The sequence below is a fragment of the Convolutriloba macropyga genome, chromosome 11 (assembly GCF_964194025.1).
Source record: "Convolutriloba macropyga chromosome 11, txConMacr16.3, whole genome shotgun sequence".
Taxonomy (NCBI): domain Eukaryota; kingdom Metazoa; phylum Xenacoelomorpha; order Acoela; family Convolutidae; genus Convolutriloba; species Convolutriloba macropyga.
In genome coordinates this window covers 30,210,495-30,223,329 of record NC_134478.1, presented here as the reverse complement: position 1 = coordinate 30,223,329, position 12,835 = coordinate 30,210,495, and the positions used below count along the sequence as shown (strand labels likewise).

At 36.2% G+C, this 12,835-nt stretch overlaps 1 protein-coding gene across 1 annotated transcript in view; it reads right to left on the bottom strand.

The window, feature by feature from the left end:
* Nucleotides 1-12,835, bottom strand: part of LOC142349092 (AP-5 complex subunit mu-1-like) — a 49,496-nt gene that overhangs the window by 2,738 nt on the left and 33,923 nt on the right. The window contains exons 6-8 of the mRNA XM_075400505.1: nucleotides 6,514-6,709; nucleotides 5,798-6,006; nucleotides 1,672-1,928 (exon numbers count right to left, since the gene is read on the bottom strand). Coding sequence (XP_075256620.1) covers nucleotides 1,672-1,928; nucleotides 5,798-6,006; nucleotides 6,514-6,709 — 662 coding nt within the window. The remainder of the gene's footprint in view (nucleotides 1-1,671; nucleotides 1,929-5,797; nucleotides 6,007-6,513; nucleotides 6,710-12,835) is intronic.

Below are 12,835 nucleotides of genomic sequence, written 5' to 3'. Positions count from 1 at the left end.
CAAAAACCTTAAACCATAGTCCATTTGGTCTTAAAAAACTAACACTTTCATGTTTTGGGTCAAAAACGAAAAAAAAATCAATTCTGATGTCTTTATTTTCAAATACGATGCTCATATGTTTCTTTGATGTGTTCCCGTTTTCTTTGATTTTTTTTTGTTTTGACCCCAAAAACCTTAAACCATAGTCCATTTGGTCTTAAAAAACTAACACTTTCATGTTTTGGGTCAAAAACGAAAAAAAATCAATTCTAATGTCTTTATTTTCAAATACGATGCTCATACGTTTCTTTGATGTGTTCCCGTTTTCTTTGATTTTTTTTGTTTTGACCGCAAAAACCTTAAACCATAGTCCATTTGGTCTTAAAAAACTAACACTTTCATGTTCTGGGTCAAAAACGAAAAAAAAATCAATTCTGATGTCTTTATTTTCAAATACGATGCTCATATGTTTCTTTGATGTGTTCCCGTTTTCTTTGATTTTTTTTTGTTTTGACCGCAAAAACCTTAAACCATAGTCCATTTGGTCTTAAAAAACTAACACTTTCATGTTTTGGGTCAAAAATGAAAAAAAATCAATTCTGATGTCTTTATTTTCAAATACGATGCTCAAATGTTTCTTATATTTTATCGAAGTTTTTGTATTTTTTTGGTCGCTTGCGGCCAATTGAGTTTTGACGGACCCTGATTTTTCAATGAGATTTTAGACTACGGAAGTTTAACGGCAAAACGTTCAAAGTCGCCTCTGATCAGACCCAATTGCGTTCGAAGTCGCCTCTGATCACATCCAATTGCGCTCGAAGTCGCGTCTGATCAGACCCAATTGCGTTCGAAGTCGCGTCTGATCAGACCCAATTGCGTTCGAAGTCGCGCCTGATCAGACCCAATTGCGTTCGAAGTCGCGTCTGATCAGACCCAATTGCGTTCGAAGTCGTCTCTGATCAGACCCAATTGCGCTCGAAGTCGTCTCTGATCAGACCCAATTGCGCTAGAAGTCGCCTCTGATCAGACTCAAGTGCGCTCGAAGAGGTTATGATCAGACCCAAGTGCGCTCGAAGAGGTTTTGATCAGACCCAAGTGCGCTCGAAGAGGTTTATGATCAGACCAAATTGCGCTCGAATCCGCCTCTGATCAGACCCAATTGCGCTCGAAGTCGCCTCTGATCAGACCCAAGTGCGCTCGAATCCGCCTATGATCAGACTTTCCAGACCAAAATGACCTCTGATCAGACCATCTCCAGACTATGATCAGACCGTAGTGCGCTCGAAACTCGGAAAAGACCCTGTAATTTCGGTCTGGGATCACACGGGTGTGCGCTCGACTGGGTCTGATCAGAAGTCAATTTGGGTCTGGACCTCAACCTGCGAAAGTAAAAAAAAATAGGCCCACAATAAGATGGCTAATAATAATTTTATTCTTGCCACAGTTCAAAAAATTTGAACTGCATTCTACCTCTGGCTTTTTTGTTGTAAGTTATGTTCTCACTTTTTGACTTCAATGGGAAGTATAATTGGAGATTTTGGTCAAATTAGACCAGCAAAGAAAGCATAAATACGGTTAAAATTAAGTTGTCAAATGCTTTAATTATAAAGTAGAGAAATTTTCTCCAATGAGTTTTTTTGAGCACGAGTGTTTAAAAACTGATATTGAAAGCAACACAATGGGAAGTATTACCTTGAATGCCACTTGAGCAAAAATATTAGCCAGTTTCTCGCTCTCCGCAATACTCATCAAACTATCTTCTAAACTGACTCCAGACATAACAGAATGAGTGTCTGCCGTCGAGCGTGCCTGAGTGTCCCCTGTCCCTTCTGCCCCAGTTGAGAATCGGATGAAAAAGCTACAGACACAGGGTTTAGACTGGGTAATGTTGGGAATACGGCCTATTGTCCACACGAAGCGCTTTGTACGTTCACGAACAATGTAAGAACCTGAAATGAGAGAACACAGTTGTTCCTACCGACAAATATAAAGCATCAAACAAACTGACTTAAATTTATAACAGATACAAAATTGGAACTACTTCCCATCTCACATCCATCGTAGAATATGGATTATTCTATCTACAATTCATATTTTATACATTTTAAACCCGTTTCAAGGGTAGTGCCATTTTTTTCTCAGAGAACATAAACCGGTGTCCGGAAAACTAGCCGACGTGAATATTAGCCGAAAAAGTCAAAATGTGGCATAGTAGCAGAAATAATTGCATGAGAAAATTGCTGTAAGCAAACATAAGTGGGACGCGCAATTATCTAACTCACTTACACATGAAAATAATGCATTCGGCCATGCCTCAGCGGCCTATGGGACTTGATATGAATCTATCACAACCGAACAAAATATCACGGCCCTTCTGAAATCTGATTGGTTAAAATCTCCTTTTCGGCTAATATTCCATTCGGCTAATTTTCCTTTCGGCTCAATTTCCTAGCACCACACAAACCAATCTCGGAGATAAAACACGCATTAACACGTTTGATCACACAACGATGGAACGAAATTATTTCGCTAATAAGACAAATGAAGGGGTGTTTTGATTATCTAATACAATTTGCCCATATCACTCAATTTTTCTATATTCAACAACCCAATATCTACTTCACGTATTCTCGGTAGCACAGGAAATATCAGCTATTCATTATGTTATGGGAATGTCTTATGATCTTTGCCAAGCCACTTTTTTAAATAGGTATGATGATTTCTAAGTCCTTCAATTAAAAAAGAAAGGCAAATCTAAAAATTGAGATTCTATATGATTTATTTTGCCCCACGCGACACTGAAAAAACTTGAACCCTAGTTGCTACCTTTCAGTCCTAATGTTTCAACATATCATTACAGAAACTTACAATATGAGGTTTAATTACCGAATTTGCGATGTAAACAGTATTCAAAACAGATCCGTGAAAACATATGCTTCGTTGAACAAAAAAGATGGGAAGCAAACAAGTATAAGTAAAGCAACCATATAGTGAAAAAATCAAATTTGACAATCGATTCGGCACTCAATTTGAGAGACTGCAGTCGGTTTCTTAGGCTCTGAAATTATTCCAAAAAACTTCTCCGATTTTGACCTCACACATCCATCCAAGAAGACACTTAAATGAGAGTTTAATAACAACTATAAAAACAAGGTACTTATTAAGGCAGACCCTTATTGCCTTCAGGTTTATAGATAACGGGCTATTTATTTCTGCGCGAATAGTAGATTTACCTGACTCTATCTGACTAACCTACTAGCCGGAGTCAATAGTATACAGATGGTACAATAATTGAGGAGAATAACTTAAATTGGAAAATATTGGCCATATAAAAGAGAATAAAGTCGCAGTCTGTGGTTGATGGAGCATTCACAGATTGGATTTCGGTCTGCTGCCTTATATACGTGTTTTGTCAAATATTGTGTCATAATACAGCCGAAAAAAATTAATGCTGACAATTTTGGGTAGACACTCAATTGCAACAAACTGTCATGACTTCAGACTACACTCATATAACAGCTGGTAATTTAGTAACAAGAATTTTGCACTTTAATAAAAATAATGATTTGAACCAACAATGTTTGTTTTTGTTCCTGATTTTAAACAGAACGTTTGCTTGATCTCAACAATTTCAACCAATAAGGATTGCTTGCTTTTTATATTGTGTGCATGCACTTAAGTTAAGTGAGAGTTTAGGAGTTTCTTCAACACAACGAGGATGACAGAGCAGCGTTATGGATTTCGTCAACGAGAAGCGGAGTCGGCAACTTTTTTTGAGTACGTATGGTTCTACTAATATAATGCCTACCCATCTAACTCCATCTAACAAACCGACTCTAACTAAAATCAATTATTTTAAGATATATTCACATGGTAAAATAATTGAGGAGACTAACTTAAATAGGAAAATATTGGCCACATAAAAGAGAATAAAGCTGTCTCAGTCTGTGGTTGGTGGAGAATTCACGGATTGGACTTCGGTCTGCTGCATTATACCAAGTTTTTGTCAAAATTGGCGTCTCAAAGCAGCTGAAAAAATTAATGATTAAAATTTTGGGTAGACGCTCAACTGCAACAAACTGTCATGACTTCAGACTAGACTCGTATACCAGTTTGTAATTTAGCAAAAAGTGACAAAAATTTTTTCCTTATTAAAAAAATGATATGAAACAACAATGTTTGTTTTCGTACCTTATTTTAAACAGTACGTTTGCTAGATCAACAATTTTAACCAAGAATGATTGCTTGCTTTTTATATTGTGTGCAAGCACTTAAATTATGTGAAGGTTTAGGAGTTTCTTCAACAAAACGAGGATGACAGAGCAGCGTTATGGCTTTCGTCAACGAGATGCGAAGTCGACAACTTTTTTTGATGACGTATCGTTCTACTATTATATTGTCTAGTCGAAACTTGATTGAAAAAGATTCTTTCAGTATTAATTAAATCAGAGAATGAAGAGATCAGAATGGAAAGACTTTTTAACCAATAGCTCGTCAACTGAATTTTCTAGAATATTATAGCTTGTCTCTAAAATCCAGATTTAATAACGTTGGGGCGCCGATACTTTAATAAACTTCTATGTAAACAAGAGTTAATACGGTTAGATTTTATTTTAATACTTTGAAATTTTGCTCAGGACGTCCCTCTTCCGTCGAAAATGTTCCGGACATCTAAATTGTCCATCATGCGTCAACGTCCATGAGAAAATTTCCAGAGAATTCAACGAAAGATTCCAGTCCAATGTTAATTAAATAAAGAAAATTTATCAATCTGAATAAAAATAGAATTCACAGAAACTTGGCTGCAATGTATAGAAACAGACAGCTTCAAAACTGTTTTGCTCTCGAATAAATACGGGCTCGGAAAACAATTTATGTTCCGATGCTTTGTCGAGGGATAATAAACATCATATTTTACAATTAAACTTGGAGTAAAAACAATAATTCTTTCATTTATAATAATTAACTATGAATTGATCCACTTCATCGTTTGCCATTTTATGCCATATTTCTACATTTTCGCAAAGTATTATTTGTATCACCGGCTTTGCGTAGAGAAAACTTAATCTATTAGGAAATTCAGCTATGTTCGCAAACTCATTCCTTCTGAGACATCAATGAACATCCAGTACACTTAAATGGACTTAAAAATTCTGTGAAATAAGAGCTCCTGCGTTATAAGTAGATAATTAATTAAATTGATCACAAGTTGTACAAAATTATTGTTAAAAATTTTGTTTTGAGATATTTCGTTAAACAGTTCACTTCGTTCTGGGATGGTTAAACATTTGTGGACATGATTCAAGATTCCAAATGAGGTATTCCCCGGATTTTGTCCGTTGTATATCTGAGTAAACCATACGTTTCTTAATTTCCAGAAGGATAAATTAAACTTTTTGTGGCATCTCCCGTTTTAAGGAGCTTAAACAGCGGTGTTCCTATCTTAAAAATGATTTCCTTTTTGTAAGGTCTTTATTCGGTGTTTTGCTGAGTTTTTCCAAGTGCGGGGTACAAGGTAAACACTCAAGAAATGCTTCACAGGCTGATAGGTCAAGGCAATGAAAGATAATTTTCATGGAAATTAACAAATCATTCAAAAAGGAATTTATATACTCTGGAAACACAAGTTAACGAGAAGAAAAACTGTTCAAGGCAGAGAGGACGAAACAAATCAAAGTAATTCGAAATTCAAACTTAATTGACAATTAAAAATGAAAACCATTATTTTGAACAACGGATAAAGAAGTTCAAATATACCATCAGGTATCTTATCTTCTCTAATGGATAAATAGCATATGGAACTGATGCTGAAACTCACCACATGACAGTTTAACATTAGTCACATCTCTCAATGGCATTTCAGTGACTGCATAAGGGAACTGAATCTCGCACAACTCCAGTTTGTTGGATTGCATGGCAGGGTGAGCAGAGAGTATCTGGAACTTCACCCTGGCCCCCCTCTCACGCGCTGTCCATTTAACTGTGTAGTCACACTTGATTAGCGGACTTGTCGACACAACGCTATCTAGTTCAAGCATAGGATCTTTTGAACTTGCTTCAAACCAAATGAAAATGACTATGCTTGCTAAGGTTCCGATTTATAGTTGCCACAAAAATATACTTATTAAAGTAAACATAAAAAATAAACTAGAAAAAAATTAACCTATTAGAAAATCTTCCCGCTTTCATACAGTCAATGTATAAACTGCCGGGCAAAAAATTAGGAAAAGTCCAAAACAAAATAGCCACAGCTCACCTCGCTTGACGCTACAAGTTGCAGTACCATGATTGAAAGGGATCTGGATTAAAAGATATTGTTAATCTTCAGTTTAATTTAAAACGGGCATCCTTTTAGCTTCAAGTAATTGGTAGCAAAGTTGAAGAAAACTATGATCAAATCTCATTTCTCAGCTGTGGCTATCATATCAATGGTGAAACCAGCCCCCCCCCCCCCCGCCCTAATACTGACACAGAAAAAGTAGGGTAATCAGACTAGGCAACTTCCGATATTTGAATTAAGTTAAAAAGATCCCTGGTAAATTGTAATTAACGACATTGAACGCCTCAACGGGGGGACACAGTTTAACTTTGATCTCATTGTTCACAATACTTTCGTGTTCCTTCACGCATGGATGGACCAAAAAAGCATCAAATTGGTGTTTGTCACACTTCAGCTCAAACTCCACTTCCGGAAGAGTCCCGGTCACGTCACAAATTGCATTTAGCGATCCTACAACACAGAAAAAAGAATCATTATTTTTCCAGCCCTCCAAATTCATTAGGGGGTAAAGAAAATTATGATCCTGGAGTTTTCTTTGCTTAATCAACTCTGGTCGAGTTTTTGCGGAGATAAACAGAAGTGACATATTTTGGAATCCATTCAGGAGCTGAATCAATGGCGTCACCTTTTCCAATTCCCATAAAAACATCACCCTTAAGATTTCTAAATTTCAAGCTGCTTTGCGCTAAGATGAGCAACAATGGGGAATCATCTGTTGCAAGAAATGCGACAGTACGCTTACTTTCTACTAAAAAAGCCGATGAGACTGCAAATACGGCGAATAAGGCCCACGTAACAAAAAGTGATTAACAGGCAGTATAGGTGGCAGTGTTCCCAATAGATGCAGAAAAGGGCGCATGAAGCTGCGGACGACCATAATAATTTCGCGACAAAATCAAATTGCTGACTCATTATTTCCCAAAGAAAGCCTTTAAAACTCCTCCTTTAAAACGTAGGCATAACTTGTTAACAGTTAAAAGCTTTAAAACAAACTGAAAACATCTTAACAGTAATGCTTAGTCATTTATAGATAAATTTATTATCCAAAAAAATATTTCACACAATTTGACACAGTTTTGCTAAATATTGCAATAATTAACGTTCCGCACACAAGCAGAACAAATATGTAAGACAAAACGTGAACGAAAGGTAAAGCGAATTAGGAAAAAAACTTAGCAGGACAAGTCCAGAAAAGCCATCCAAAGAATTGAATGAATAATTCACTATTGTCGACTTATTGCATTGGATAAACAGCCAGGAGTCAGACCAATCGGCATTGGTGAAACTTTGCGAAGAATAATCGGTAAAGCACTAGATGATTTGACTGGTGATGAATTGGCGTATGCGTTTGGACCAGAACAACTTGCGAGGGGAGTGTCATGTGGAATCGAGGCATCGAATCATGGACTGACTTCGAGAGTTGTTTGTCAAAAAGTCCTCCAGTGGTTTCGGTCTGATGCTGCTTGATGCAAAAAATGCATTCAATTCTATAAACAGATGTTCTGCACTACTAAACGCTAGAACCCTTTGGTCCAGAGCCTGAACTTTTCTGTTCAATAGTTACCAGGAAAACTCTATTGCCTTTAATAAAAAAAATGCACAGCCCGACGAAACAAACAAAGTTTTTATGCAGATGACGCCGCGGCTTGCGCAAACTTCGATGACATAAAACAGTTGCTGCGACAAGTAGTTGATGAGGGGCCGAAGTATGGCTACTACCCTGAGCCAAATAAGAGCTTCCTTATTGTTCATCCAGACCATTTTGGCGAAGCCAAGCGTTGCTTTGAGCAAACAGGTTTGAAAATCGTAACTGGAAAACGTTATCTTGGAGGTTTTATTAGTGATTAAACTACCATGAAAGAATTTGTTCACGAAAAAATTAAAAAATGGCAGGCTAAGATTCAGCTTATGAGCACTGCAGGCGATTTCTGCCCTCAGAGTCTTTCTAAGTTCACTAAATCAGTTCAGGCCGAATGGAATTTTCTGATGAGAGTTGTCCCAGAATGCAATGAATTTTTGATACCACTAAAAGATTCAATAAAAAACCAGTTCATATCAACGGTAACTAACATTTATAATGTTAGCAATCCCCAACGAAGCTTGATCAGTTTGTCTGCTAAGAACGGAGAAATAGGTTTTCCAATCCCAGTGCTCAAAGCAAGTGAGCAATTCGAAATGTCGAAGAGAACAACGGAGTCTATTTTCGGAGTCTATTTTGAATGGAACGACATTGGACGTCAACGCACACAAAACTCACGTTCGCAGCAGCAGACAAAGTTTCAGCTTGAAAATGAGTCCCAGCAGAGTATTAGATATGAGGATTTGTTAGAACAAGCATGCTCATCAGAGAGGAAAAGAATGGAGCGGAATTTTAAAACAGGAAACTCTTGTTGGTTAACAGTAAAAGTGTCGGAGAGAGACAATTCTGGTTTGTCGGAGAACGAATTCCAAGATTCCATGTCGCTAAGATACGGTTGACCCCTAAAAAATCTCCCCGTAAAATGCGATGGCTGTGGTGAAGATTTCCATGTTCAGCATTTGTAAAAATGCTGAGCAAAGATTTCCATGTTCCGTGAGATTTATTGGGAGATTTATCGTGCCTTCCATGAAATTACACACAAAAAGAGCCAATAATTTGTGAAAATTCTGAGCATCAGAAAGCGTTAAGAACCGATCTTCTCATAAAAGGTGAAATCTTACAGCAACAGAAATCCAGAGAATGTGCTGGAAAACTGCGCTGACGAAAAGAGAAGATACTCCGAGGCCTGCCAAAAACATATCGCTTTTAATCTGTTAATTTTCAGTGTTGAGGGTACGATGGCCAGAGAGAGAGAGAGAGAGAGAGAGAGAGAGCAAAATTATTCTCAGAAGATTATCGGACAGACTCGCTTCAAAATGGAACAAATCTATCAGCATTATTAAGAACTGGGTCAAACTGACAATGAATTTTTTAATCCTAAGGGCCTCAAATCTGTGCATAAGAGGAAATAGATCTAAATGGAGATCGCTTCGCTATGAAGATGCTTTTATACCATAAAGTAATATTTTGACGTTCCAGTTGTAATCGGAGAACAGTTATCAAATATTTATCATCAAACATGAGAGGCCAGCGTACATGGAGACTAAATGTCCACTCGCATTGACTCAAAAATCTTTTTATATGTCACCCAATCAGTAGGGACAACAAATTTTAGCGACAATTATTAGCGCTCTGATGTTTTTGGCACCCAATGATAGGGGGCATCAAACTTCAATCAAATTGGCGATAATGCTTGCACGAGCAACCTAAAATGCGCTCAATTTGAAAATGTCCTTAAACGAAAATCAACAGCATGTATTCTGAAGAAAGACCTCTAGCTAAACATTTTCAGAATAAATTGTGTACGATACCATGGTTTTCAATCAAAACTTAGAGATGACAAGGCCGGAAAATTTTGAAATCAGGGACAGAAGAAGTTTGATAAATGGGCAGAATCAGATCAAATAAAGTACAAATTGGCAACAAAAAATACAGAAGATTCATAAGAGCTTCCTCTTGCTTGATGTCAATGTCTTCTAAACCAAAGTTGTAATTCAATTAATTTCACATGAAGGTAGCAGAAGCTCGAAAAATATTCATTGCTGATTTGAGTTCAAGAATTTTAAAAATGACTCAAGAAAAAATTTTAAAAAAGTAGAAAATTTATTCCAAATTTCTATAAATTCTTCTTGCAAATGTCATCAAAAACAATTAATTGTAGCTATAGTACACGAAATAAACAATATGCAGGCCAGTAGAAAAACGTTTGCACATATAAGAAACAAACCGAAGCATAAACGGCCTTAAAGACAAAAACATTAAAAGTGTACAAATTAGCAAAGATTAAAAAAATGACTGAAGTTCTAGTAGCTAATGTCCTCAAAAACAAACTCGTACAAGTAACATTCACTCACTAACAAACTCCCAAGCTTGCAAACAGCTGCATTAGGACCTAAAAATTGAACAAGAAAAAAATCAACAAAATTTGAAAAAAGGCTAAATTTTAAAACAAATTCGCCAAATTTTCCAATTTATTATCTTCAAACTGTATAAAATCTATCCAGTAATCCATCATCAAGTTCATAAAACATTTCATTGTTGAAACTTTAGTGAAAAGCCGATCCAATTCCGGATATCAATATCTTCAAAATATTGGCAAATTGTAAAGGAAAAAGGTTAAAAATTCGAATATTAGTACCTTCAAAATTAATTGGTTGTTGCTAAAACACTATCTATTAACCCATATTCAAGCCCTGAAAATAATTCATTTGCCTCTAAGGATCTAAAAACACCAAAAATGACAATTGTTTGAAAAAGCTTGAAAAAATAACAGAAACTTTTAGTAATAAAGTTTGAATTGCCAAGCTTGAATTGTTAAACATCTTGCTCTTATTCTTACTTGCACTAGACAACATTGATCTTTAAACATTGTTGGTTTAATTAAAGGTTTTTATGTGCTAAAAATTTCAAAGACCTTCTCACCATAACAACTTCAGTACATTAAGCACTTAAACAATTAATTGTAGCTATAGTACACGAAATAAACAATATGCAGAAAACTGAGAACTGAGAACCTCTATTGCAACTTGATGCCGTCCGAGCGTTACCTCTTCATCACGTTTCGAAACCTAGAAGTCATCAGAAAAATGTGTGAAAATAGTAAATTTAGCAGGACAGGTCATGAAAACTACTAGTCATGAACTGAAACACTTAATTAGGTTCAATTATGACTCAATAGCAACCAATGGTACTGTTATTAAAGATACTAGGTGAAAAGACAACAGATAAGATATAAAGGCAAACATCAAATTTTCAAAAATGATAAATAATTTTCTTTATAATAGTAAATAACAAAGTCAAAAACCATTAACTGCCCGTCGATGGGTTTAATCAAATGCAAATTTTTTCATTAGAAAACATATGTATCATATTACTGACACTCAAGAGTAGAAGAACTGAAAATAGCAGTCAAATTGTCGCACAGGAAAAAAATCCTTTCAAAAATCTAAAACTTGTTCAAATACCAATTCCGCACTCAAATTTAAACGTGCTTGTAGGAAAAAAAAAACGAATGCCTCAAAACTTCCCCTTTTTTCGCTCCCTTTAATTTTGCAACGTGGTTAAAATCACCACTCTAATTCGACTTCTCACTGACGTGAAAGCCAAAAAAAGCAAGAACAAATTTTAAACATAGTCAGAACAGTCCGTAGCCGACACGAAAAATACATCCAGTTAGGCCAAAACCAACTACTCACTACACAAAAATAAAATCTTGTTTACGAACAATAAAAGCTTTGAAACAAAAACATTAAAATAGGAGAAAACCTGAAACTGAGAACAAAAATTGATAAAAATATCTGTAGAAGCGTCTACAAAAGCTGCGACTGCCCAAAAACTATTCACATTCAGGAATCGACAATCAACTGATAGAGAAAACAAAAACAGTGTTGAGGGAGAAAACCAAGGAAATGGAAGAAAATCATATAGTTTCTTTTTTAAAATCCCTAAAGTATTCGAACGCGGAACTTCACTATAATTGATGTGAAGAGGCCGTTTAGAAATTGTTTTGCCCGATCAGTGACTCAACCAATTCTCATCAAAAACATAGAAAACAACCATTTAAAAAAACACAAAAACCTGAAAAACTAAAACAATAACCCCATAATAGTTCTTGTGTAAATGTTGAACAGGTAAAACAATTGCAAGAAGTCAAAAAATCAGAAGATAGGCAAAAAAGCTAAAAATTGATCGAAAGGGTCCCAAAATTGATAAAAATTACTCCTTTTCCTCACTAAACACACCTTAAAATTAATACCATTCAAATCAAAAGATCCTTAAAACCACTAGATAGACAAAGGTCATCCACAAAACTCGCAAAACATTTAAACAAAATGAGGGAGATTAAAAAACTGCTACAAAAAAGCGTCCAACAAGACGAAATGATCAAAACAGCTGAAAATTGCAACTGCAGTTCCGATATTTTCTTCGATTGTTAAAAAAATCATTCCATACGTACCAATACTAACTTAGATAAATTGTACAAACGCTTTTGGTTGAAGAAATTACAACTAAAAATCGTTTTGAAAAAGCCGCAAATGATCAAAAAACATCGCCCGCTTAGCAAAAATTTTTACACACTCCCTTTCTAGCTCCTTTAGAATGCTGCATGAACAAAAACAAGTCTTTCTTTCGCTCTGCTCTTGACTCCTGTTCAGCAGATTGACCTGAACAAGTTTCACGTGCGGCATTTGACTTCCTCTAAAATTATAAGTCACCGATTAACAACAAAAGATAACCATTTACTCTTCTTCGAGCCTTAAAAAAGACAGCACACCAATGAAATCGAAATCTTTGGATTGTAAATAGCAGAGCTCCTAACAAAATCGTTGAGAGACACTGATTGCGGCCATTAAGAGATAACCGAATAACTTTGGGCGAAATGCTCTCAAACGACTGGTGAGCGGTTAGCTCCAGTGGTAGGGAGGGCTGGACGACGTGACCCTGGAGAGGGTTCTAAACCCAAAGGGAGTAGGGTGGACAGGTGTGAGTGGAGAGCA